The sequence below is a fragment of the Saimiri boliviensis genome, chromosome 14 (assembly GCF_048565385.1).
Source record: "Saimiri boliviensis isolate mSaiBol1 chromosome 14, mSaiBol1.pri, whole genome shotgun sequence".
In the NCBI taxonomy this organism is placed as follows: domain Eukaryota; kingdom Metazoa; phylum Chordata; class Mammalia; order Primates; family Cebidae; genus Saimiri; species Saimiri boliviensis.
In genome coordinates this window covers 10,728,993-10,752,670 of record NC_133462.1, presented here as the reverse complement: position 1 = coordinate 10,752,670, position 23,678 = coordinate 10,728,993, and the positions used below count along the sequence as shown (strand labels likewise).

Genomic DNA, 23,678 nt, shown 5'->3' with positions numbered 1-23,678 from the left:
CTTTAGCTCCTATTTGTCTTTGTTTGGGCTAAAAATTCTAGCCTTGTTGGGGTATTCTTACATAGTAGCTGACTCACAGCCATCATTTGAACCTTTCCTCTGGTTCACAACCAAAATTAAACATCCATTTCTGGCAGTTGAGATAGTTTCCTAGTAAGAGAGGTTTTGTTTGTAATGACCTGCCTGTCTGATGAGTCAAATAAGTATTTGGCTGGCCTTTCTGGCTAAAGCAGCCTTTGACTGGTGCCGCGTACAATGCATACCACCCACTCCTTATCATCTCATCTCTCTTCTAGGTTCCTTCCCTTCTCTTTTTCCTCTTTCCTATTTCCTTTTCCTTTCCTTTTCTTTCTTTCTCTCTCTCTTTTTTTTTTTTTTTTTTTTGAGACAGACAGGGTTTCACTCCAAGGCTAGAGTGCGGTGATGAGATGAGATCTCGGCTCATGAAGTGATCTGCCTTGGCCTCCTGAGTACCTTGGATTACAGGCACCACTGTGCCTGGCTAAATTTTTTTTTTTTTTTTTTTTGAGATGGTGTCTTGCTCTGTTGCCGGACTGGAGTGTGGTGGCGTGATCTTGGCTCACTGCAACCTCTGCCTCTTGGATTCAAGCAATTCCCCTGTCTCAGCCTTCAGAGTAGCTGGGACTATAGGCACGTGCCACCACACATGGCTGATTTTTTTTTTGTATTTTAGTAAAAACGGGACTTCACCATGTTGGCCAGGATGGTTTCAATCTCCTGACCTCGTGATGCCACCTGCCTCAGGCTCCCAAAGTGCTGGGATTACAGGCATGAGCCACTGCCACTGGTCCTTTTTTTTTTTTTTTTTTTTTTTTCCTAGCAATGAGGTCTCTGTATTTCCCAGGATAGTCTAAAACTCCTGGGCTCAAGTGATTCTGAGGCCTTGGCCTCCCAAAGTGTTGGGACTGCAGATGTGTGTCACTGCACTCGGCCTCTTCCTTTTTTTGTTGTTGTTGTTGTTTTGAGATGGAGTTTCGCTTTTGTTACCCAGGCTGGAGTGCAATGGCATCATGTTGGCTCACTGCAACCTCCACCTCTTGGGTTCAGGCAATTCTCCTGCCTCAGCCTCCCGAGTAGCTGGGACTACAGGCGCGTGCCACCATGCCCAGCTAATTTTTGTATTTTTAGTAGAGATGGGGTTTCACCATGTTGACCAGGATGGTCTTGATCTCTTGACCTTGTGATCCACCTGCCTCGGCCTCCGAAAGTGTTGGGATTATAGGCGTGAGCCACCACGCTCAGCCTCTTCCAGGTCTTAATAGAGCCTTTTTTCTCTACTGGAAGCTTCCACTGCTTTCTCCCCCCTTCAAACTCATACATACTTCATTGAATGGTTGCTTCCTCGGGGAAGCCTTCCTGATACTACCCTACAGATGGTGTCAGACCCCCTACTATGCTATCACAGCACTTTCCACAGTAAAGTAAATTGCTTTTACAATTATTGGGTTACCTCTCTGACTATATTTGTTGAATAAATTAAAAATGTGGCTGGATGCCACCGCTTGAGCATGAGCCGGTAATCCCAGCACTTTGGCATGCTGAGGTGAGCAGATCATGAGGTCAGGAGTTCGAGACCATCCTGACGAACATGATGAAAACCCTGTCTCTACTAAAAATATAAAAATTAGTTGACCATGGTGGCACGCGCCTATGTTCCCAGCTACTTGGGAGGCTGAGGCAGGAGAATTTCTTGAACCTGGAAGGCAAAGGTCGTAGTGAGCCAAGGTCGTGCCATTGCACTCCAGCCTGGGCAACAGAGTGAGACTCCATCTCAAAAAAAAAAAAAAAAAAAAGAGTGGCTTTATAACTTGCCGCCTTCCCTTTCCTAGTGCTCCTGAAGTTCCGCACAGATAAAGGAAGAGATCCGAGTTCTGATACGTACGGGGAAGATTCCGAGTTGTTGCTCCAGATACGCAACGATGTGCTTGACTCACTGGGTGTTAGTCCTGAGCTGCTTCCTGAGGACTTCGTCAGGTTGGTCTCAGTATTTATTATGGTTTAGCCTGGACAGATAAAGTTTGTTTTAAGGATTTGCCTTAATTTGAGGAGCTTTTTTTTTTTTCTTTTTTGAGACAGAGTTTCATTCTTTGTTGCCAGGGCTGGAGTGCAGTGGCATAAACTCGGCTCACCGCAACCTCCGCCTCCCAGGCTCGATTGATTCCCCTGCCTCAGCCTCCTGAGTAGCTGGGATTACAGGAGTGCACCACCACACCCAGCTAATTTTTGTATTTTCAGTAGAGACGGGGTTTCTCTATATTGGCCAGGATGGTCTTGATCTACTGACCTTGTGATCCTCCTGCCTTAGCCTCCCAAAGTGCTGGGATTACAGGCATGAGCCACTGCACTTGGCTGAGGAGCTCTTTTATTAGACCCAAAACCCTGCAGAGAGCCCCCTGCCTCATTCTGCCTTCTGCTGTAGACTTCTGCCTCTCTACTAGTTTAAGAAAATATTTAAAAAGGGGGCAGATTCTGATTTATTTTTTTATTTTTTATTTTTTTTTTTGAGATGGAGTTTTGCTCTTGTTACCCAGGCTGGAGTGCAATGGCGCGATCTCGGCTCACCGCAACCTCCGCCTCCTGGGTTCAGGCAATTCTCCTGACTCAGCCTCCTGAGTAGCTGGGATTACAGGCACGCGCCACCATGCCCAGCTAATTTTTTGTATTTTTAGTAGAGACGGGGTTTCACCATGTTGACCAGGATGGTCTCGATCTCCTGACCTCGTGATCCACCTGCCTCGGCCTCCCAAAGTGTTGGGATTACAGACGTGAGCCACCGCGCCCGGCTGTTTTTTGTTTTATCGAGACAGAGTTTCACTCTTGTCTCCCAGGCTGAAGTGCAATGGCACAATCTCGGATCACTGCCACCTCTGCCTCCCAGGTTCAAGCAATTCTCCTGCCTGAGCCTCCCAAGTAGCTGGGATTACAGGTACCTGCCACCACTCCCAGCTAATTTTTTTTGTATTTTTAGTAGAGTTGGGGTTTCACCGGGTTGGCCAGGCTGGTCTCAAACGTCTGACCTTAGGTGATCCACCTGCCTCTGCCTTCCAAAGTACTGGGATTATAGGCGGGAGCCACTCTGCACACTCGGCCCACAGTCTCCTTCCAAGCAGCTCTGGGATCATGCACTTACTCTGATTCCCTTTCTGTGTCTTGAGAAGCTTCCTAAACTTTGCTTTGCTATGACTCCAGCTTGTAGCAGTAATAATGATGGCTACAGTTTACTGAGCAGCTATTATGTACCAGGCATCAGGTAGTAAGTAGCCAACCCAGATCCCACTCCAGATCTGATTACTGTGCTTGCTTCAGCAGCAGCACACTACCTTGGTTTCTTTTCTTTTTCTTTCTTTTTTTTTTTTAATTATTAGTGGCCAGCCGGGCGCAGTGGCTCAAGCCTGTAATCCCAGCACTTTGGGAGGCCGAGGCGGGTGGATCACGAGGTCCAGAGATCGAGACCATCCTGGTCAACATGGTGAAACCCCGTCTCTACTAAAAATACAAAAAATTAGCTGGGCATGATGGCACGTGCCTGTAATCCCAGCTACTCAGGAGGCTGAGGCAGGAGAATTGCCTGAACCCAGGAGACGGAGGTTGCGGTGAGCCGAGATCGTGCCATTGCACTCCAGCCTGGGTAACAAGATCGAAAACTCCATCTCAAAAAAAAAAAAAAAAAAAAAAAAAAAAAATTATTAGTGGCCTACATTAGCTTTTTTTTTTTTTTTTTTTTTCCAATTAGTTACCTTGGTTTCTTATCAACAGTAAGGTCTACCAGAGTCCCTAATCCCTTCTTTCTTCACTTCCTACTGGGAACTTCATGTAGGCACCAGCAAACCCCACCCCATTTAGGATCACTAGTGGTCTTTGAAGCACCTGTGGTGCTCTGACCCAAAAAGCTGTCATTGGCGTGGCGAAGTAGCTCATGCCTATGATCCCAGCACTTTGGGAGGCTGGGGCAGGCAGATTGTTTTGAGCTCAGGAGTTTGAGATCAGCCTGAGCAACACGATAAAACCCTGTCTCTACAAAAAATAGAAAAATTAACTGGACATTGGTGGCTGGCACCTGTAGCCTCAGCTACTCTGGAGGCTGAGGCTAGAGCATCGCTTGAGCCCGGAAAGCGGAGGTTACAATGAGCCAAGATTGCACCACTGCACTCCAGCCTGGGTGACAGAGAAAGACCCTTTCTCAATATATATAGTGTAACTGGGACTACAGGCATGTACCACCATGCCACCTCTTGCGTACCTGAGACTACAGGTGTGTCTCACCATGCCTGACTAATATATATATAATATATATATATATATATGAGATAAAGTATATAAGTAAAGAAACTATAAAAAATTTAAATACCCACTAATAAGGTATTCGTTAAATAAACAACTACTTATTGTGAAATGTAAGTAGTATGTATACATGTATCTATATATTTATTGGCACAAAAGGTCCATAATATGCTGGACAGAGGCTGTCAAACAGTACAGATAGTATATTTTCATTCTGATTTTTTTTAACGGAGTGTCACTCTGTCACCCAAGCTGGAGTGCAGTGGTGCCATCTCAGCTCACTGCAGCCTCCTCCTCCCAGGTTCAAGTGATTCTCCTGCCTCAGCCTCCCTAGTAGCTGGGATTACAGGCACTAACCACCATGCCTGGCTAAGTTTTTTGTATTTTTAGTAGAGACAGGGTTTTGCCATGTTGGCCAGGCTGGTTTCGAACTCCTGACTTCAGGTGATTCACCTGCCTCAGCCTCCGAAAGTGCTGGGATAACAGGCATGAGCCACCGCGCCTGGCCCATTTTGGTATTTTAAACAGGAAAAAGATGTAAATACACAGAGAAAAGTTTGTGAGGCTTAACCCCAAAATGTTAGCAGTGGGGATTACGGGGGATTCTATTCTTCCATTTTACACTTTCTGGCAATGAACGTCTGTTAGTTTTGCAATCAGGAAAACAACAAAGCCTGCTGTAAAGAGAATCAAAACACACAACCTGAAGGACAGTGCAAGCAGAACACAGACAGATGATGGCAACAGATACTTGTGCACAGCTCTCCCTCCTCAAGTGACCACATCCTGCTCCTCAAAAGCAGTGGGCAGTCTGGAGGTGTAGCTCAGCTGCGAGACAATGGCTTATTTCCTTGCTAGCATCCCTAATGTCAAGCCATCTCACAGCCTGTCCACAGGCAGACTTCAAGAGGCCACCAGACGCCTCTTACTTAAAAAGCAATAGAGCGGCAGTGCCTGAGCACGTGAGACTAAGACATGGGAAAGCAGTTTCCCGAAAGAGAGTGGGCAGGGAAGGAACCACTTCGGAGAGAAAAACAGCCCCCAGCTCATCAGGCTGTGGCTTTCCTCTTCTGGGAAGCAGGGCCCTCCGCTCTGCTGGCCAGTGATGCAGAGCCGGACTGTTCACTTTGAATGCCCAAATTAGTCACTTGGCTGCACACTCATGGCTCGGCACCCAACCCCAGGTATGCTCAGCGGCTGCTGCTTGCCGCTGGCTGACTGGCTGGGGCTGTTGGAACTGAAGCCCTGTGTGACCTAGTCCTTCCTCCTCCTGTGAAGCACAGCGGAGGCAGCACTTGCTTTTCACAAACTGGTCATTCCTCTACCAAGCGATGAGTGCCTGGGTGAGTTACCGTGAGATCCAAGCCTGCCCAGTGTCATCAGTCCCTGACTGAATGGTGCCAGTGTTACAAAAGCACCTTGTAGATTGCTGCCTATTTTTAGATGATAGTTTTGTTTTGTTTAAAGATAGGATTTCTCTCTCTCTATGTGCAGTGGCACATCATAGCTTACTGCAGCCTCAACCTCCTGGACTCAGGCAATCCTCCCACCTTAGCCTCTTGCGTAGCTGGGACTATAGGCATGTGCCACCAAGCCTGGCTAAAAAATTTTTTTGTATAGGCAGGGTCTTGCTATGTTGACCACAGTATGTTTCCTATTTTTTTAAATTGTAAATTGCATAGTATGAACAAGAGAGTACACAAAACACATCTGCCTGAGTTAAATGATCATTAATATTTATTTATTTTTGTTGTAGAGATAGGGAACTCACTGTCTTGCCCAGGCCGTTCTCAAACTGTTGGAATGAAACCACTCTCCTGCCTTGGTTTCCCTCACTTTGGGGATTGACGGGCATGTGCCACTTGTATCTCTCTTAATTTAGAATAGCCATTTTCAAACTGGCTTACCACCTCTTTTTGTAAATCAAGTTTTATTAGCACACTTACTCATTTATATATTAGCTGTGACAGCTTTTGTGCCACAGCAGAGTTAAATCGTTGTAACAAAGACTATATGTCTCATAAAGCTGAAAATATTTATTATCTGGTTCTATACAGAGGTTTTCCAGCTCTCGATTTAGAACATTCTGCCACTTTTTTTTTTTTTTTTTTTTCATTTTTTTATAGAGTCTAGGCCAGTTGTCTTTATAAAGTATATCTATTCTGAATTGTTTTTTGTGGTGACGTTTGTCTTATACGGTTTCTATTATTTAGACTTGCATATGGTAAAATTTTTGTTTCCTCATGATATTTTTTTAAAAATTTTACATTCAATAAAATGTGTACCTTTTTGTTATAATTCTGAGGAGTTGGGGTTTTTGGGGTTTTTTTTTTTTTTTGGAAGGGGATTTCAGTTTGATAAATTGTTTGTGGGGGAGGATTTTTTGGGTTTGTTTGTTTGTTTGTTTTTTAATTAAAGACAGGGTTTCACCATGTTGGTCAGGCTGGTCTTGAACTCCCAATCTCAGGTGATCCGCCCACCTTGGCCTCCAGAGTGCTTGGATTACAGGCGTGAGCCATCACACCTTGCCTTTTTTTGAGACAAGAGTTTAGCTCTTGTTGCCCAGGCTGGAGTGCAATGGTGTGATCTTGACTCACTGCAACCTCCGTCTTCTGGGTTCAAGTGATTCTCCTGCCTCAGCCTCCCGAGTAGCTGGGATTACAGTTGCCCGCCACCACACCCGGCTAATTCTTTATATTTTTAGAAGAGATGGGATTTTACTGTATTGGCCAGGCTGGTCTTGAGCTTCTGCTCTAAAGTGATCCACCTGCCTTGGCCGTCCAAAGTACTGGGATTACAGGTGTGAGCCACTGTGCCCGGCCACCACTGATGTACTTTCTATGCATTATAGTTCTACCTTTTCCATGATGTGACATAAACAGAATCCTATGGTATGTAGTCTTTGGGCTGTGGCCTCTTTCACTGAGCTTAACGTCGTTGAGATTAATTCATGTTGTGGTATCAATCAGTAGTTCACTCCTTTTTTTGCTGAGTGATATTCCATTGTATGGGTATACCACAGTTTGTCTTTTCACCAGGTAGAGAACATTTTGATTATTTTTTGCAATTATAACTAAAGCCACCATAAACATTAATGTGTTTTTGTATGAACATAAGCTTTTATAGTCTCTAGTATGTGTAATTGTTGAGTAAGTCATATAGTAAGTGTATTTAACATTTTGAGGAACTGCCAAACTTTTCCATAGTGGCCACACTTCTTTACAAACTTACCAGCAATGTGTGAGAGTTCCGATTTCTCCACATCCTGGCCAGCAAGCATTATTGTTACTGTTATTTTAGCTTTTGGGGGTGTTAAATTGTGTCTCAGTTTGGTTTTGATTTGCAATTCCCTAATGACTAACCATGTAGAGTGTCTTTCATGTGCTTCTCAGCTATTTGTGTATCTTGTTTGAAGAGACAGATGTTCATTCAGATCATCTTCCCATTTTTTTTAAGTTAAGTTATCTTTTTTGTTGTTAAATTCTAAGAGTTCCTGGCCAGGAGCAGTGGCTTAGGCAGTTAATCACAGTATGTTGCGAGGCTGGGGCGGGCAGATTCCTTGCACCCAGGATTTTGAGACGAGCCTGGGCAACATGACAGAACCCTGTATCTACTATAAAAATTTTCAGGCTTGGCCGGGCGTGGTGTCTCACTCCTATAATCCCAGCACTTTGGGAGGCCGAGGCAGGCAGATCACGGGGTCGAGAGATCGAGACCATCCTGGCCAACATGGTGAAACCCCGTCTCTACTAAAAATACAAAAATTTGCCAGGCATGGTGGTGCGTGCCTGTAGTCCCAGCTATTCAGGAGGCTGAGGCAGAAGAATTGCTTGAACCCAGGAGGTGGAAGTTACAGTGAGCAGAGATGTCACCACTGTACTCCAGCCTGGCAACAGAGCAAGACTGTCTCAAAAAAATAATAATAAATAAATAAAATAAAAAATAACTGGTTTTGACCAGGCACAGTGGCTCACGCCTGTAATCCCAGCACTTTGGGAGGCCGAGGTGGGTGGATCACAAGGTCAAGAGATTGAGACCGGCCGGGCGCGGGGGCTCAAGCTTGTAATCCCAGCACTTTGGGAGGCTGAGGCGGGTGGATCACGAGATCGAGAGATCGAGACCATCCTAGTCAACATGGTGAAACCCCGTCTCTATTAAAAAATACAAAAAATTAGCTGGGCATGGTGGCACGTGCCTGTAATCCCAGCTACTCAGGAGGCTGAGGCAGGAGAATTGCCTGAACCCAGGAGGCGGAGGTTGCGGTGAGCCGAGATCGCACCATTGCACTCCAGCCTGGGTAACAAGAGCGAAACTCCGTCTCAAAAAAAAAAAAAAAAAAAAAAAAAAAAGAGATTGAGACCATCCTGGCCAACATGGTGAAACCCCATCTCTAAAAAACAAATAAATCAATCAATAAAAATAATAAAAAATAGCTGGTTTTTGGAATTTTCAGCAAAAAATAAAAATAAAATGTTTAGGCATGGTGGTACACACATGTCCCAGCTACTGGGAGACTGAGGAGTAGAAGGATCACTTCAGCCCAGGAGGTCGAGGCTGTGGTGAGCCATGATCATACCACTATACTCCAGCCTGGGTGACAGAGTGAGACCCTGCCTCAGGAAAAAAAAATACAAAAACTTGGGCGCAGTGGCTCCCTTCTATAATCCCAGCACTTTGGGAGGCCGAGGTGCGTGGATCACTTCAGGTCTGCAGTTCAAGGTCAGCCTGACCAACATGGAGAAAGCCATCTCTACTAAAAATACAAAATTAGCTGGACCTGGTGATGCATGCCTGTAATCCCAGCTATTCGGGAGGCTGAGGCTGGAGAATCACTTGAACCTGGGAGGCAGGGGTTTCGGTGAGCCAAGATTGTACCATTGCACTCCAGACTGGGCAACAAGAGTGAAACTCTGTCTCAAAAAAAAAAAAAAAAGTTTGGTCGGGCGTGGTGGCTCATGCCTATAATTTTAGCACTTTGGAAGGCCGAGGCGGGCAGATCACAAGGTCAGGAGTTCGAGACCAGCCTGACCAACATGGTGAAACCCTGTCTCTACTAAAAATACAAAAATTAGCTGGATGTGGTGGCAGATGCCTGTAATCCCAGCTACTCAGGAGGCTGAGGCAGGAGAATGGTTTGAACCCAGGAGACGGAGGTTGTGGTGAACCAAGATTGCACCACTGCATTCCAGCCTGGGAGACAAGAGTTTTGTCTCAAAAAAAAAAAAAAAAAGATGCCGGGCGCGGTGGCTCAAGCCTGTAATCCCAGCACTTTGGGAGGCTGAGGCGGGTGGATCACGAGGTCAGGAGATCGAGACCATCCTGGTCAACAAGGTGAAACTCCGTCTTTACTAAAAATACAGAAAATTAGCTGGGCATGGTGGCACGTGCCTGTAATCCCAGCTACGCAGGAGGCTGAGGCAGGAGAATTGCCTGAACCCAGGAGGCGGAGGTTGCAGTGAGCCGAGATCGTGCCATTGCACTCCAGCCAGCCTGGGTAACAATTGCGAAACTCCGTCTCAAAAAAAAAAAAAAAAGATTGTTGCATCATAAGGTTAACGCGAAGAAAAAAAAAGAGATCTCAATATATGCTAGATATAAGTCCCTTATCAGATACTTGATTTGTAAATATTTTCTCCCATTTTGCGGATTGTCTTCTTGCTTTCTTGATGGAATACTTTTGAATTTTGTGAAATGTGATTTCTCAGGTTTTTTTCCCATGTCCCTTTGATATCACATCTAAGAAACCATTGCCTAATTTACCATGGCCGTGAAAATTTACTCCTCTGTTTTCTTAGAGTTTAGTATTTTAGCTCTTAGATTTAGCCCTCTGATACACTTTGAATTAATCTTTGTACATGGCATTAAGGTAGGGGTGCAGCTTAATTCTTTGGCATGTGGAAAACCCATCACCATTTGTTGAAATGATTTTTTTTTCCCATCAAGTGGCCTTCCAATTGACTGTAAATGTAAGGCTTTATTTGTGGACTTTATTTATTCCACTGATCTGAATTTCTGACCTTATGCCAGGACCATGCTGTCTTTATTACTGTAGCTTTGTAGCTTTGTGTAGTAAGCTTTGAAATCAGGGAGTATGAATTCTCCCAACCTTTTATTCTTTTTGAAGAAGATTGTTTTCACTATTTTGGGTTTTTGGATCCCCATCTGAATTTTTTGTTTTTTTCTTTTCCAGGCGGAGTCTTGCTCTGTTGCCCAGGCTCGAGTGCAGTGGCGCGATCTAAGCTCACTGCAATCTCCGCCTCCCAGCTTCACGCAGTTATCCTGCCTTAGCCTCCCAAGTAGCTGGGATTACAGGCGCATGCCACCATGCTTGGCTAATTTTATTTTTCTTTTTACCAGTTGTCAAATGATCCTTTATTAAAATATTTTCCTGGCCGGGCGCGGTGGCTCAAGCCTGTAATCCCAGCACTTTGGGAGGCCGAGGCGGGTGGATCACAAGGTCAAGAGATCGAGACCATCCTGGTCAACATGGTGAAACCCTGTCTCTACTAAAAATACAAAAAATTAGCTGGGCATGGTGGCACGTGCCTGTAATCCCAGCTACTCAGGAGGCTGAGGCAGGAGAATTGCCTGAACCCAGGAGACGGAGGTTGCGGTGAGCCGAGATTGCGCCATTGCACTCCAGCCTGGGCAACAAGAGCGAAACTCCGTCTCAAAAAAAAAAAAAAAAAAAAAAAAAAAAAATTTTCCTTTGTGCTTCCTAACTAGCCAGGCATTCCACAGCACCACTGTTGATGTCATCAGTGATGTCATGAGGGTGGAGGCCATCGACATTATAGCTCATAGACTGGGCAGTTCCCATGATCTCTTTAATGGTTCCAGAGAGTTCTCTGGCTAAAGATTGGTGCCGCCATCTGTCGAGCAGTGTTGACAATCTTATCAAAAGTGGTATTCCCACTGTGTTTAATGTTTTTCTGTTTTTTTCTCTTGGTGGTTCCTTAAGGGCTTTGATAATCAGGGCAGAGGCAGAAGGCACCATCTCAGTCTGGGCCTATGTGTTCTGAATGGTCAGCTTCACTGTAATCCTCAGGCCTTTCTAGTTACCCGGCAATGCCAGTCACCTTGGCAGTGTCATCACCAACCTTTTTTGGAGCTAGACCCAGAGGGCCAATCTTAGGGGCCAGCGCAGAAGTGGCACCGACTTCAACCCCCATGCTTCTCAGGTATACTACTTTGATCTCGTTGGGATCGAACTTTGTCGGCATGGTGGAGGCGGCTGGTGTCGGATGAACACGGATTTGGGACGACCAGAGAAAGTTGCACCTTGGCTGCCTCTGAGTCGAAAGCTGAAAGCATCTTTTTTTTTTTTTTTATTTCCCCACCCCTGGCTGATTTTTGTATTTTTAGTAGAGACGGGGTTTCACCATGTTGGCCAGGCTGGTCTCCAACTCCTGACCTCAAATGATTTGCTTGCCTCTGCCTACCAAAGTGCTGGGATTACAGGTGTGAGCCACCGTGCCTGGCCCTTGTTCTCCATATATTTTAAAGCTCTGTAGTGGACCTTGATAAGCAGGAAGATGTTACCTCTGGATAAACAAAATGAGAATCTGCTGGTTGTGGCCAGGGCGTGAGGAGCCAGCTGCCCTCGGACACAGCTCTTGGGAGTTGGGGTGGATACAGCCTTTCAGGAGGGCATTTTGGCAATACATATCAAAACCTAGCAACCTAGCATTGCTATACAGTGTTTAGAAATTTGCCTTAAGGAATTATTTGGACACCTGTGTCTTTGTCAAGACATGATTACAGTGTTAAACAGCTTAAATATCCCTCAGTAGCTTATAGAACAGAACGAGTAATAGTTGATGGTATTTGGGTTTAAAATTATACCCGTTTAAATTGTGCACTTTAAAAAATGTCTAGAAGGATATGTACCAAATTGGGAAGGTTGGAGGTAGTGTTCTGTAGGGAGGTTTTCTCTTTCTCTCGTCTGTGTTCTAGTTTGCTTGGTGAGCACACACCATTGTGTTCAGGAGTGGGAGCAGAGCACGCTTCCTCTAGGGAAGTGGTAGAGTAAATTTATTTGCTCACTAGGATGGGTGACTTGGAGGAGCAGATGACTATATCAATTAAAATTTGTCCTCTGGATGCCCCATCCTGGCCCAAAAGGGCTGGGGTCTGTGTGGGTTGTGAAGACTTTTTCTGTACTCACACTTTAATTTCAGGCCTCAGATTTCCCATGCCTTCTGCATGTTAACACAGGCCTGCTCCCTGACATTTGTCTGTGAATAGCATATAGAACCCACTGCCCATTATGGGTAAGACGAGAATTGCGGGAATGTGACCAGGGCGCTGGAACATCTGATATCTGTAGGACCTTATTTTTAGGAAGCACAGATACAGTCTTTCCTTTAACTTAAAAAGGTAAAAATAAAAGTACTGTGAAAGAACTTCTGCTTGCCAAAGGTCAAAGGTCTTTTCCAACCACTTACAACCCCTGGATCAGATTCATTTTCACACCTAGATGCCATCATTAACACTGCTGTCTGAATCGGTCCCTCCTCCTAGAAGATGTTTTCATTCAGGAGAGCCTACTACTGAATTTCTCCGGAAGTCACAGTCACAGTTCTTTTCCCAGTGCTCAATTTTGCTTGTCTTCCTTCTCTTTTAGGTATTGCTTCTCTGAGATGGCCCCAGTATGTGCAGTGGTCGGAGGAATTTTGGCACAGGAAATTGTGAAGGTAAAACATCACTGTGGAGCAGAAAATAGTTAACCATGACTTTGTATGTGTACTGACAAAGAGAACTGAGACTGATAGACAGCTGCCTGCTTTCTCTCACCCCATTCATCTTTGTTTCGTCCCCTACTTATTTCCACCTCATCCCATTCTCTCTGACCCATCCAGGTGGCCATTCAGCAAATGACCTTGGAGTGCCTGCTCTCTGCTCAGCTCACAGCTGGCCATAGTGCCTCGAAGGTGGATCTGCTTTCCCCTAACTATATTAGTTACCTCTAGTGCCTGTTGTATTGGTCAGGGATTCTGCTTCTCATAGCTCTGTAAGTGAATATTACCATGATCTCCATTTAAGAGGAAGACAGTCCAGGCACGGTGGCTCACACCTGTAATCTCAGCATTTTGGGAGGCCAAGGCGGGTGGATCACCTGAGGTCAGGAGTTTGAGACCAGCCTGACCAACAGGGAGAAACCCAGTCTCTACTAAAAATGCAAAGTTAGCCGGTTGTGGTAGTGCATGCCTGTAATTCCAGCTACCCTGGAGGCTGAGGCAGGGGAATCGCTCGCTTTAACCCAGGAGGTGGCGGTTGCAGTGACCTGAGATTGTACCATTGCATTCCAGCCTGGGCAACAAGAGTGAAACTCCATTTCAAAAAAAAAAAAGGGGGACACTGGAGCCCATGAAAGAGACTCCAGAACCTGTGCTCTTAATGTCTTTACATTTTCTCTCCATTCATCACCATGGCATCAAAGCCCCCCACCTTTCTTTTTTTTTTTCCTTTTCCTTTTTCTTTTTTCAGACGGAGTCTGTACTCAGGCTGGAGTACAATGGCACAATCTTGGCTGACTGCCGTCCCCGCCTCCTGGGTTCAAGCAGTTCTCTTGCCTCAGCCTCCCGAGTAGCTGGTACTACAGGTTCCTGCCACCATGCCCAGCTAATTTTTCTGTTTTTAGTAGAGACAGAGTTTCACCATATTGGCCAGGCTGGTCTCGAACTCCTGACCTTGTGATCTGCCTGCCTTGGCCTCCCAAAGTGCTCGGATTATAGGCATGAGCCACCACACCTGGCCAAGCCCTGCTCTTTTTAACCACACACTGTAGGTATTTGTAGAGAAATAAATGTCTGTGTTCCCATGAGCCACCACACCAGGAGCCTCTCAAGGCTCTGTACTGGATGACCCATGACCCTCTTACGTAGGCACTAGTGTCTCTCTCAGAAGGGAAGCATCTCATACAGGGTCACATAACCAGTAACTAGCATAGTCTTTTTTTTTTTTTTTTTTTTTTTTTTTTTTTTTTTTTTTTTTTTTTTTTCGAGATGGAGTTTCACTTTTGTTACCCAGGTTGGAGTGCAATGGCGCGATCTTAGCTCACCACAACCTCCGCCTCCTGAATTCAGGCAATTCTCCTGCCTCAGCTTCCTGAGTAGCTGGGATTACAAGCACGCGCCACCATGCCCAGCTAATGTTTTGTATTTTTTTTTAGTAGAGACGGGGTTTCACCATGTTGACCAGGATGGTCTCGATCTCTTCACCTTGTGATCCACCTGCCTCGGCCTCCCAAAATGCTGGGATTACAGGCTTGAGCCACCGCGCCTGGCCTTTGGCACAGTCTTTTGAGTGTCTTCTGGAACATTTGGGTTGCTAAAACTATAGCATACCCTCAAATATATTGTACATTCTTTGGGGACTTTGCTATTTGCCCAGAGATACTAAATTTGCCTTTTGCAGGTTCCTGGCCACTGGAGTGGACCCTGGGGAGGCTTTGTTCTTCTGTCTTGTAGAGCAGAGTCGTGCCTGGTTAAATGATTGACCGAGTCTATGTCCATGTCACATTTGAGCTAAGGAGGACAATTTGGAGACCCAGCCCTTAACACTTTGTCTTGGAGTCTGTAAATTTGTTCTGGGGACATTTGGCTCAATTTGTTTGTTACACCATTTTCCTAAGGCTCCATTTTTTTTTTCCCTCATGACCCTTCTCTCTGGTATAAATTCTTCCTTTGCTCAAATCTAATTTCCTTCTATGTGATGGACACTGAGGAGATATTTGGAGGGGAAGAAAAGTGTGCAGTGGCCATACCTCTCTTCCTGGCTCACATTTTCTTGTATCCCAGAGTGATGTGAAAATTGCAGTTTCTATGCCCAATCTGAGAAGGGCATAATGGCCACCCGCAGGACTGTTTGAGCAGGATTTGGAAGCTCCCTGCAGACAAACTGCAGGAAAGAGTGCAGCGATGGGAACACTCTTAAGTGGAGAATGGGAATGTACATCTTTTTGTAGCCTAGAATGACGACACCATGCATAATAATGGATATGACTTACTGAAAGCCCACTGCATGCCACACAAAGACAGTGTTTTTTATGTGGATACTCTTTTCATCTCCCACCAGCCCTGTGAGGTGGGAACTCCTGTGATCTCTGATTTATAAAAGAGGGAGTAAGGTACAGGAAAGAAGTTGCTTGCCCAGGCTAGTGAGTGTGGTACCGGGATTTGCACCCAGGCAGTCTGGTTTCTGAGGCTGTCCTCTTCATCACATGGCAGTCATGCCTCAGGTGTTGCCTTCAGTGGCACCGTCATGTAGAGGCTGCATGGATGGCAGAGCCGCTGCCCTTGCACCATCAACATCACTTCCGCACATCCCATTGAGGGGCTCCCTCTACATTTTTCACGTGGGATGGAGATTGGAGGTTGGGGGAGGTAGCCTTGACCCCATTGTTGGTGGCAGTTTCTCACATCCCCATCCTCACACAGCCCCCTCCTTCCTGCCTGCTGGGGACAGCTGGCGCCTAGCATCTTGTTTCTGTTTATCCCAGATAGCCAGAGTACTCTGCATTCTTGGTTGCTGGGTGTGTTTGGAATCTCCTCCTACCCCATTTTGCTTGGGAAGCACTTTACCTTTTGCCCCATCTTCACCCCATGCCCTACTCTCATCCCCGGTATCCTTCATACTTACCACGGTTCAGCCTGCAGCCAGCTGGCAGGTAGGGCCTACAATCCAATGGCCTCGGACTCGCCTTCTCTCCTGAGGAGCACCCATGGAAAGCTTGCACTAGGAGATGAGGGCAAGCGCAAGTCTGCTTCCTGGGAAGCATCTTTGGTGTCCTTCATTTCTTTTTTTTTTTTTTTTTTTTTTTTTTTTTTGAGACGGAGTTTCGCTCTTGTTACCCAGGCTGGAGTGCAATGGTGCGATCTCGGCTCACCGCAACCTCCGCCTCCTGGGTTCAGGCAATTCTCCTGCCTCAGCCTCCTGAGTAGCTGGGATTACAGGCACGCACCACCATGCCCAGCTATTTTTTTTTGTATTTTTAGTAGAGACGGGGTTTCACCATGTTGACCAAGATGGTCTCGATCTCTTGACCTTGTGATCCACCCGCCTCGGCCTCCCAAAGTGCTGGGATTACAGGCTTGAGCCACCGTGCCCGGCCCTTCATTTCTTATATCGTTTTAGACACCTTATTTTATATCCGTGTCTACTTCCTTAGTTTTGAAGTGTTTTTCGTTTCTTAGTAGAGCCCCACTATCCATAGAAGGTCTCCCTGTTAGAATGAGAAAAGTGATAGTGAAAGCTGCAGCCATCTCAGGCTCATGGTACAACACGTACCATCTCCTGAATCTTGGGCTTGAGGGTCTAGGAGTTCCAGCTGGGGACTGTTGGGCCCTTCCACCTGACTGGGTTGGTGGCATCCCCAGTATTGGCAAAGGACTCCTGGCCCCTGTTAGTAATAGCAGCTCCCACTTACTGAGAATTTACTATATGCTGGGCACTTTACAAGCCTGATCACATTTGATTCTCACCAAAAGCTCTAGCAGGCAGGTGCTTTTTATTTGTCTATTTTATATGTAAGCCCAGAGAAGCAAGCTTTTTTCTAATCCAAGCTCCATGTGGACAGACACCTTCTCAGAATCCTTAATAATGTCTAGGCCAATACCTGGCATAGAGTAGATGCTTAATAAATTTTCCCTTGGCTGGGTGCAGTAGTTTATGCCTGTAATTCTACCACTTTGGGAGGATTGCTTGAACCCAGACTAGCTTGGGCAACATGTGGAGACCACCGTCTCTACAAAAGTCACACCTACTCAGGAGTCAGGAGGCTGAGGTGGGAGGATCTCTTGAGCCAGGGAGATGGACATTGCAGTGAGTCAAGATCGTGCCTCGCACCTGGGCAGCAGGGCAAGATCCTGTCTCAAAAAATTAAAATTAAAAACATTTACAAATAAGTAAAATGTCCAGCCGGGCATGGTGGCTCATGCCTGTAATCCCAGCACTTTGGGAGCCCAAGGTAAGCGGATCATGAGGTCAGGAGTTTGATACCAGCCTGGCCAACATGGTGGAACACCATCTCTACTAAAAATACAAAAATTAGCTGGGTGTTGTGGCGCACGCCTTTAATTTCAGCTACTAGGAAGCTGAGACAGGAGAATCGTTTGAACCTGGGTGGCAGAAGTAGGCAGTAAGCCGAGATTGCACCATTACACTCCAGCCTAGGCGACAGGGTGAGACTCCCATCTCAATCAATCAATGAATCAATCAATAAAATGTCCCTGGAGAAGTGGCTGAGTAATACTATTATCATATAGTAGATGTGATTGTCCCCATTTTATGAATTAGGAAATGAAATGGGTTTGGTGCTAAGTTTGAGGAGGAGCAGTTCAGGATGTATAGCACCACCTTCATCATGAATGATGGGACAGTGCTCCTGGGAACCATTAAACACTGCCCTGGCAGCTTGCCTAGGTGGTGTCCTCCTCTTTAAATGGTAGCTTGCCGGGCGCGGTGGCTCAAGCCTGTAATCCCAGCACTTTGGGAGGCCGAGGCGGGTGGATCACAAGGTCGAGAGATCGAGACCAACCTGGTCAACATGGTGAAACCCCGTCTCTACTCAAAATACAAAAAATTAGCTGGGCATGGTGGCGCGTGCCTATAATCCCAGCTACTCAGGAGGCTGAGGCAGGAGAATTGCCTGAACCCAGGAGGCGGAGGTTGCGGTGAGCCGAGATCGCGCCATTGCACTCCAGCCTGGGTAACAAGAGTGAAACTCCGTCTCAAAAAAAAAAAAAATAAAAATAAAAAAATAAAAAAAATAAATGGTAGCTTGTGGTGAAATTTCGACCCTTTCTGGGTTAAGCACCGTTTGAAAATTTGTGAACACTTGTGAACCCTTTCCTCAGAAAGATGTATGTGCGTACAAGACTCAGCTTGTTTCAGGGGACTGAGCCTGTCTCAAAAGGCAGGGTCTTGACCTCTGCCTCTCTCTCTGTCCTTCTCTCTCTCTCTCTCTCTCTCTCTCTCTCTCTCTCTCTCTAAGCCCAGGCCTGTTCTTGTCTTTTTTTTTTTTTCTGAGATGGAGTCTCACTCTGTTGCCCAGGCTGGAGTATAGTGGTATGATCTCAGCTCACTGCACCCTCCATTTCCCGGGTTCAAGTGATTCTCCTGCCTCAGCCTCCTGAGTAGCTGGGACTACAGGTATGCACCAATATGCCCAGCTAATTTTTGTATTTTTGGTAGAGACAGGGTTTTACCATGCTGTCCAGGCTCGTCTCGAACTCCTGACCTTGTGATCTGCCCACCTCGGCCTCCCAAAATGCTGGGATTACAGGCATGAGCCACCACGCCCAGCTGTTCTTGTCTTTTAAAGTGCCCTTTCTGGTAACCCCACAAGATAATCACCATTGCCATTGCTAAATAGTATTGTCCAGTCTTTCTGTATCCTAGCCCTGGCCCCCTGTGGAAGCCTAGCAACTTTCTGTCCTCATAGAAGAGTCCCCTTCTGCATCAGTGTGTTCTTTGATTAAATGTGTCCCCTTAGGCCGGGCGCGGTGGCTCACGCCTGTAATCCCAGCACTTTGGGAGGCCGAGGTGGATGGATCACGAGGTCAAGAGATCAAGACCATCCTGGTCAACATGGTGAAACCCTGTCTCTACTACAAATACAAAAAATTAGCTGGACATGGTGGCGCATGCCTGTAATCCCAGCTACTCAGGAGGCTGAGGCAGGAGAATTGCCTGAACCCAGGAAGTGGAGGTTGCGGGTGAGCCGAGATCGCGCCATTGCACTCCAGCCTGGGTAATAAGAGCGAAACTCCGTCTTAAAAAAAAAAAAAAAAAAAAAAAAAAAAAAGTGTCCCCTTAGATAATAAAGGCTACAGCCTACGAAGTTCTACCTTTCTCAGTTGAATAGTTATGAATAATTATTTCTGCTGTTTGCCCAGTGGTAGTGCCACACAGTGTTAGCCATTGTTTTAGTTTCAAGGTTTGGTTTAGAGTTTGGTTTTGTTTTTTCTTTTTTGAGACAGGGTCTTACTCTGTTGCCCAGGCTGGGATATAGTGGCACTATTACAGCTCGCTGCAGCCTCAACCTCCCAGGCTGAAAGGATCTTCCCATCTCAGCTTCCCGAGTAGCTAGTATCTTGGGCATACATAACCACAGCTGGCTAATTTATTTTTCTTTTCTTTTCTTTTCTCTCTTTCTTTTTTTTTGCTTTAAGATGGAGTCCTAGCCGGGCGCGGTGGCTCAAGCCTGTAATCCCAGCACTTTGGGAGGCTGAGGCGGGTGGATCACGAGGTCAAGAGATCGAGACCTTCCTGGTCAACATGGTGAAACCCCGTCTCTACTAAAAATACAAAAAAAAATTAGCTGGGCATGGTGGCACATGCCTGTAATCCCAGCTACTCAGGAGGCTGAGGCAGGAGAATTGCCTGAGCCCAGGAGGCGGAGGTTGCGGTGAGCCGAGATCGCACCATTGCACTCCAGCCTGGGTAACAAGAGCGAAACTCCATCTCAAAAAAAAAAAAAAAAAAAGAAGAAGAAAGAAAGATGGAGTCCTGCTCTGTAGCCCAACCAGGAGTGCAGTGATGTGATCTCGGGTCACTGCAACCTCCTCCTCCTGGATCCTGGTTCAAGCAGTTCTCCTACCTCAGCCTCCCAAATAGCTGGGATTATGGGCATGAGCCACCATGCCCAGCTAATTTTGGTACTTTTAGTAGAGATGGGGTTTCACCATGTTGGCCAGTCTGGTCTTGAACTCCTGACCTCGTGATCCACCCACCTCAGCCCCCCAGAGTGCTGGGATTACAGTTTGGGGGGCTGAGATGTGCCTGGCCATGGCCTATTTTAAATTTTTGAGATACATAGTTTAACCTAGGCTAATACATTTGTTATTCTCATATTATGAAGAGAAGGTAATGTTTGGAGAGGGTAAATAATCTTCCCATGGACACACAGCTGGTAAGGAACAAAGCAAAGAGATAGGACAATGCAAAATTGTCTCCAGACATTGCCAAATAGCCCTTTGGGAGCAAAATCGACTTCAGTTGAGAACCACTGCCCTAGACTGCTTTCAGAATTTCTTTTTTTTTCTTTTTTTTAAAGACGGAATTTAGCTCTTGTTACCCAGGCTGGAGTGCAATGGCGCGATCTTGGCTCACCACAACCTCCGCCTCCTGGGTTCAGGCAATTCTCCTGCCTCAGCCTCCTGAGTAGCTGGGATTACAGGCACGCGCCACCATGCCCAGCTAATTTTTTGTATTTTTAGTAGAGACAGGGTTTCACCATGTTTCATGATCCACCCGCCTCGGCCTCCCAAAGTGCTGGGATTACAGGCTTGAGCCACCACGCCCGGCAGAATTTATTTTTTCCTCTTCTATTCCTCTTAAAGCACTTGAGCTAAACCTCTTTTCATTTTTCTCCCCAGGCCCTGTCTCAGCGAGACCCTCCTCACAACAACTTCTTCTTCTTTGATGGCATGAAGGGGAATGGGATTGTGGAATGCCTTGGCCCCAAGTGAACCCAAGACTTGGCAGCCCCAGAGATGCTGATTGCAGCATGCCCGCCTGTATTCCCTGTCCCCTTCCTTCATGAAGGCATCTCCAGGCAAGGAAAACTGAAGTCACTGGCCCAATACAAAACATTTCCTGTGACAAAGGAGGTGGTGCTGACATGCTGCTTCCCATCACCAGCAGCTGCTCAGCAAGGGGCAAAGGGTGGCTGTCTTTGTTCCAGCACTGTTCAGGCTGCCTGCCATTCCAGGCCTGCCAGCTCCCCTGAGTGATGAGCACTTCCAAGCACCCCTCTGCCCCTTCTCTGTCCTTGTGCCGTCACAGCCTCACCAGCCCTCTGGGGTATTGTGGGAGATGCCTGCCAGGAACAAACAAGCCCTGTTGCTTAGGAGCCTCTTGCCACCTTATTGGACTTACTCCCTGCCTGATGTCATACAGAGAGGAGCATGACCAGGTGGGGAGTAGGCCCAAGCCCAGTGAGCCACCAGTGGAAGCACTACTCCAAGTTTAGACAGGTTCCCTTAGAGAGGAAAACCATGACAGGCAAATTTCCTCTGGAGTTTGAGACGCTGACAAACAACGGGTGGTATCTGGTGTGCTGTTCTTGAGTTTTTGTTTAGGATTAGTTGAGTTCCAGCTGGGTTTTGGGAGAAAGGAGATATTACCAAGCCTTGGATATTAGGGTGAGATCCTGCAAGTTGAGTATTAGTAGGAGAGCTTGTCTTCCAAGGCGAGTTCCTGGGACTTCGGCGCTAGGAGGGAGGTGCCTCCCCTTTCACAGAACCCCAGTCACCCATGCAGCAGAGGCTGCTGCATTTCAGAGTAGTGCTGGTTCTTTGTTTACCTCCCGAACCACAGCTGTTTGTTTCACATGTGTTCCAAATTGTCCTTGGTTCTTTTTAAAGGAATGATAATAAAGTTACTTGCTTTAGGCTTTGCTTTACTTCCACTTCAGAAGCTTCTGATGGAATAGGATGATCCTACCAGTTGCCTTTTCAGACCTGAAGAAATCTCTCTTGAGGCTCTAACTCAGAGATTCCTCCTCTCTGTCACCATTCCTGCCACCTTTTTTTCTGGGTGATACAGCAAGAGTTAAATTGCTCACATTCTAGAGTGTGGAAGCTTCTGGCTCCAGTTGTCTGATGGATAATTCAGCTAAATAGTGGCTATTTTCAGTGGTAAGAATTATATTAATAAAAGGAAGCCAGAAGTGGTGCTTACTATTCCCCAGGTCCCACAGGCAATATGGGTCATAGCTTTTATTGGGAGACGAGGTTTGTCTTAATGCAGCCAAACTGACTTTCAGTTCACTCCATTCTTGATCATGCTGCTGCTTTATGTAAATTGTGCAATGTTTCGATAAATGAGTCTCTTTCCTATTCCGATCCTGCAGCAGTCAGTGGGGGAGAAAATTGGTCTCTACTACAGGAGCCCACCGGAGGTGAGACGGGCTGCATTTCAGAAGGGATCCGTGTCTGACCACCTTTAGTGCAATCAGTGGTGACATGGTCAGCAGCTTTATTGCTGCTTGAATTTCACATGGTCTTTAAATTTTAAGCTAATTATACTGTTGACTGTAGTGCACAGCCTTCGTCACAAGAGGGAGCAGGTGGGTCTGGATGGATTAAAAACAAAATTGTAGAGCCCTCGCAGAAGCTTTTCAAACTTTTCTACCCGGTACCTCTAATGGCAGAGGTTGAGTCACCCAGAGGACCCCTCAGGAACTGAGGGGAAGCTGCCAGCCACAGGCAATAAATGTCTAGTTTCTACAAATTTCATAAACTCCCACATGATGTTTGTATTAAATAATAAAAATGAGCCGGGCGTGGTAGCTCACACTTGTACCCTTCACTTTGGGACGCTGAGGCTGGCAGATAACTTGAGGTCAGGAGTTCGAGACCAGCCTGGCTAACATGATGAAACCCCATCTCTACTAAAATTAGAAAAATTAGCTGGACATGGTAGTGCATGCCTGTAATCCCAGCTACTAGAGAGGCTGAGGCCGGAGAATCACTTGAACCCAGGACACAGAGGTTGCAGTGAGCTGAGATCACCCCACTGCACTCCAGCCTGAAAAAATAGATAAAAATGAATTTTTTTTTTTTTTTTTTTTAGAGACGAGGTTTCACCATATTGGCCAGGATGGTCTCAATCTCCTGACTTCATGATCCACCCGCCTCGGCCTCCCAAAATGCTGGGATTACAGGCATGAGCCACCACACTGGGCCTAAAAATGAATTTTTTGCTAAGGCTCCAGGAACGTGTACAATGACTATCCCTGGCTTCTATGCCTCCAGGAGATATGTAGCCCACTTGGGAAGGAGCACATCATCAGATGCAAAAGTCACATATATTCTTTTTTTTTTTTTTTTTGAGACGGAGTTTCGCTCTCGTTACCCAGGCTGGAGTGCAATGGCGCGATCTCGGCTCACCGCAACCTCCGCCTCCTGGGCTCAGGCGATTCTCCTGCCTCAGCCTCCTGAGTAGCTGGGATTACAGGCACGCACCACCATGCCCAGCTAGTTTTTTGTATTTTTAGTAGAGACGGGGTTTCACTCTGTTGACCAGGATGGTCTTGATCTCTCGACCTCGTGATCCACCCGCCTCGGCCTCCCAAAGTGCTGGGATTACAGGCTGAGCCACTGCGCCCGGCCAACAAAAGTCACATATATTCTAAGTACTGCAATCACCCAGTGAAAGAAAACATGACTGGCCTTTGGGGCTGCCAGCCTTCCCCACTCTGTGCCACACTGTAGTCTCGTGTGTGTCGTAGCTATACGAGGTGCCTTATATGTTGAGGCCACTGGCGCCTCAACATTCTCAAGAAGTAGGCACTAGAGCAATAGCCTTGGAGGGAAGAAATTGCAACATTAAAGTTTTCAGATTGGGTGCAGTGGCTCCTGCCTGTA

General features: G+C 46.4%; 1 protein-coding gene across 5 annotated transcripts in view; it reads left to right on the top strand.

Moving 5' to 3' along the window:
- The window catches only part of SAE1 (SUMO1 activating enzyme subunit 1), a 101,165-nt gene extending 78,560 nt beyond the window's left edge, over window positions 1-22,605 (top strand). For 4 of the 5 annotated variants that reach the window (XM_039465428.2, XM_039465427.2, XM_074386141.1 and 1 more), the window contains exons 7-9: window positions 1,851-1,995; window positions 12,929-12,998; window positions 20,685-22,605. In XM_039465428.2, the coding sequence (XP_039321362.2) occupies window positions 1,851-1,995; window positions 12,929-12,998; window positions 20,685-20,777 (308 nt within the window). In that variant the 3' untranslated portion in view covers window positions 20,778-22,605. The remainder of the gene's footprint in view (window positions 1-1,850; window positions 1,996-12,928; window positions 12,999-20,684) is intronic. The other variant, XM_074386143.1, reaches the window with a different exon arrangement.
- The last annotated feature ends 1,073 nt before the right edge of the window (window positions 22,606-23,678 follow it).